This window comes from Cyprinodon variegatus, unplaced genomic scaffold (assembly GCF_000732505.1).
Source record: "Cyprinodon variegatus isolate N-32 unplaced genomic scaffold, C_variegatus-1.0 Scaffold342, whole genome shotgun sequence".
NCBI classification, from domain to species: Eukaryota; Metazoa; Chordata; class Actinopteri; order Cyprinodontiformes; family Cyprinodontidae; genus Cyprinodon; species Cyprinodon variegatus.
This window is the reverse complement of record NW_015150795.1, coordinates 430,776-433,715: the sequence shown is the minus strand read 5'-3', so window position 1 is coordinate 433,715 and position 2,940 is coordinate 430,776. Positions and strand designations below refer to the sequence as shown.

The 2,940-nt window shown below is 40.3% G+C and overlaps 1 protein-coding gene across 2 annotated transcripts in view; it reads left to right on the top strand.

Moving 5' to 3' along the window:
* The window catches only part of LOC107091525 (guanine nucleotide-binding protein G(I)/G(S)/G(O) subunit gamma-12-like), a 62,749-nt gene extending 60,233 nt beyond the window's left edge, over positions 1–2,516 (top strand). For both annotated transcript variants that reach the window (XM_015385505.1, XM_015385506.1), the window contains one exon: positions 301–2,516. In XM_015385505.1, the coding sequence (XP_015240991.1) occupies positions 301–426 (126 nt within the window). In that variant the 3' untranslated portion in view covers positions 427–2,516. The remainder of the gene's footprint in view (positions 1–300) is intronic.
* Positions 2,517–2,940: the final 424 nt, after the last annotated feature.

Genomic DNA, 2,940 nt, shown 5'->3' with positions numbered 1-2,940 from the left:
CTTCTGCCGCGCCTGCTGCCTTCCGGTGTGAACGCAGCATAAGTGTCCTGCCACACATTTCTCTGCCTTTAAACCATTAAGGTACATTTTTGTCTCATCTGTGCAGACAGAGAGGCATCTTTGTTTACCTATTTCTTGGCATCTAAAAACATTAGATGTCAGTTGATTTTCAGGGATATCGATGTGATTTCTAAATTTCAAAGATTTTTCTCAGAAGTGCAGTTTATGAAAATATGAGAAAAAATGTATTTGACAGTTAATATCTTTTAAGGATCTCTAATGTGGATTGGCTTCCTGCAGGTGTCCAAGGCTTCATCGGACCTGATGCGCTACTGTGGAGAGCACGCCAAGAACGACCCTCTGCTAATGGGCATCCCGACTTCAGAGAACCCCTTCAAGGACAAGAAGTCCTGCACCGTTTTGTAGCTCAATACACCCCCCTTGCTTTTTAAAACTCTTATGTAACTGCCTGATAATAGTTTTAAAACCAACTTGCCTAAACTCCTCCGTGGGGTCTACATGTTTTTTTTGTTTTTTGTTTTTTTACATACACCTTCTAAATAAAGATAAAACCAAAGAACGGGCAGATGTCTGACAGTTCATCAAAGCATCAGGTCCAAACAGTTTGCATGAGGGCCTAAAGCGTTGCAGCTCTTAAGGAATAATTATCAAATGATGCCTAAACAAGGCCCCTTACTCACTGCGCCTATCAGATCGTCAAGCCTCTTACTTTTATCATGTTTGCTTGAGGATAGAGTGAGTTTGTGTTCTACTGATAAGGAACATACAGAATAATGACATCCTGTCAGTGGATGATGGGTCTGCCGGGCTTTACAAAGCGACAAATGGAGAGAGAAGCTCTGCTGCCAGTGAGGGTCAGCTGATGCCTTAGGCAGCCATGGATTAACATTCACCAGTAGTGATAATCTGGAAATGATCACCTGGAAGTTTGTTCCATGTAGCATGTGGATCCTTTCATTGTGGATTTCCAAAAAGCTGCCAACACTTCCCAGTCTAGAGAGAGTTTGCACGCTAAGAGGGATAAAACAGAGCAGCTTCGCTTACAGGATGACCTGTTAACCGTATGTGGACTCTCTTTGGGTTTTTACGGTCAATCCCATCTTTATGCAGATGTTTTATTCTTGTTCTTTTCAACTTTTTCTGTTGGTTTGAACTTTTATCTGTCAAAGTTAGGAAAGACTTCACAATAAAGAAAAACATTCACCAAAATGGTTTAAATAAACCTGAAGGAGCTTCCTCACCTGTACAGTAGAAACAGACCAACACTTCGGCCCATCAATAATTTCGGATGATATTAGCATGTTTATTTTCTTTTTTTTGTAGTTTTTTTTTTGTTTAATTTGAGACTTGTGTAACATTTATCATTGTGACATTTTATCATGTATTGGAGGAAAAAAAGAAACGGCTCGAAGAATCAACCTAAAAAATGACCAGCAGTACAAAATCTGGATGAATTAGATTGATGTCAAAATAATTGGCATTTCCCTTAAAAAAACTGTGTTAATCAATCTCTGCTGAAAAGGACCAGGTACCATGTCTAAAAGATGAGCAGAACATCTTAGTAATTAGTTCCAGCTACCTTTAGGTGTAGATTTAAAACAATCCTTTGTTCCTACAGTCAGAAATTTCTCTGACGTTTTGTTTTTCTGTCATTTTCACGCAACACTGTGTAACTTTTGACCCAAGTATTAGCTTCATTTCATATATACTAAATGATTTTTCATGTACAGCACTTGGTGCGTATCCATTGGTTCCATCACTGAGTGCGTCATGTGACCCAGAGCGCCGCTTTATGGCCGTCTGAGCTCCCTTTAAACATCGCAGCTACCCAAGCTGAAAGCTGTTGTTGTGCAACAAAACAGATATGAGGCTTACCGGATCAGACATATTTTTCGTTCTGGGATGTAGGATTTAATCTAGAGCGGTTAATGTTACCTTTACAAGGAATTCCATAAATTCTCAGCCTGCTTATCCATTGTGGTTGGATATCAGATTACAGAACATTGGGAGAAAGGGTTTAATTTTGTGCCTGTCAATGTTGCTAGTGCCCCTAGTGGCTAAAAGTTACACAATGTAGCTCTATATGATCTGATCTTTGTTTTTCGGTATGGCATTAATGTCGGGTTGACTGTGTTTTTATATCTACTATGCTACACAACAATTGCTGTCTTTAAGCCGGGCGTACACTGTGCGATTTTTTTCAATTGTTGCACAAAGCTACAGCTCACACTGTCCAAGGAAACCACAGAGTTTTCTCGGACAGTGTGAGCTCACAGCTCATGATGTATGTTCTCATACTTTGTGGCCTGACGCTATGTTGCGATTTACCTGCTTGCACTATACGTCTAAAAACCATGTCGGACCACAGTGAAATGGCGCTACTCGGGCTCGTCTATCTGGAAGCCAAACATGTAGAAAAGGAGCATGAAGCTTATTAGAGTGAAACGTGCTGCCTTTGCAATTTGTGCAATTTTGTGTTCTAAAAGATCTAAAAAGAAAAGGTGACGATTTTTTTGGACAAAAACACAGCTGAGCAAACATGGCTACTACGGTCTGTCAATTTTACAGAAAGAACTCAATTTCAACCACACCCCCGCCATGTTTCTGTGTTTCATCTAAGAGGAAGAAGAAGAAAAAAAATCCTTGTTTGCGCACTGAGCGATTGACTAAATTTCAAACATGTTTGATTTTTTTTCCCGACTTTATGATTCCTGATCGGGAGGTGGTCGTGAGAGGCTGATCGCCCCTCATTACCCCCTGTACACTACACGACGCACGATCAGGCTGAAAGTAGGGCCTATCGGAAAATTCTCGCATGACTGGAGAATCTATCCAAAAAGGGCAAAGAATCGTACAGTGTATGCCCGCCTTTAGGGATAATAAGATTATTGATTGATTGATTGATTGAAATCAGTATAC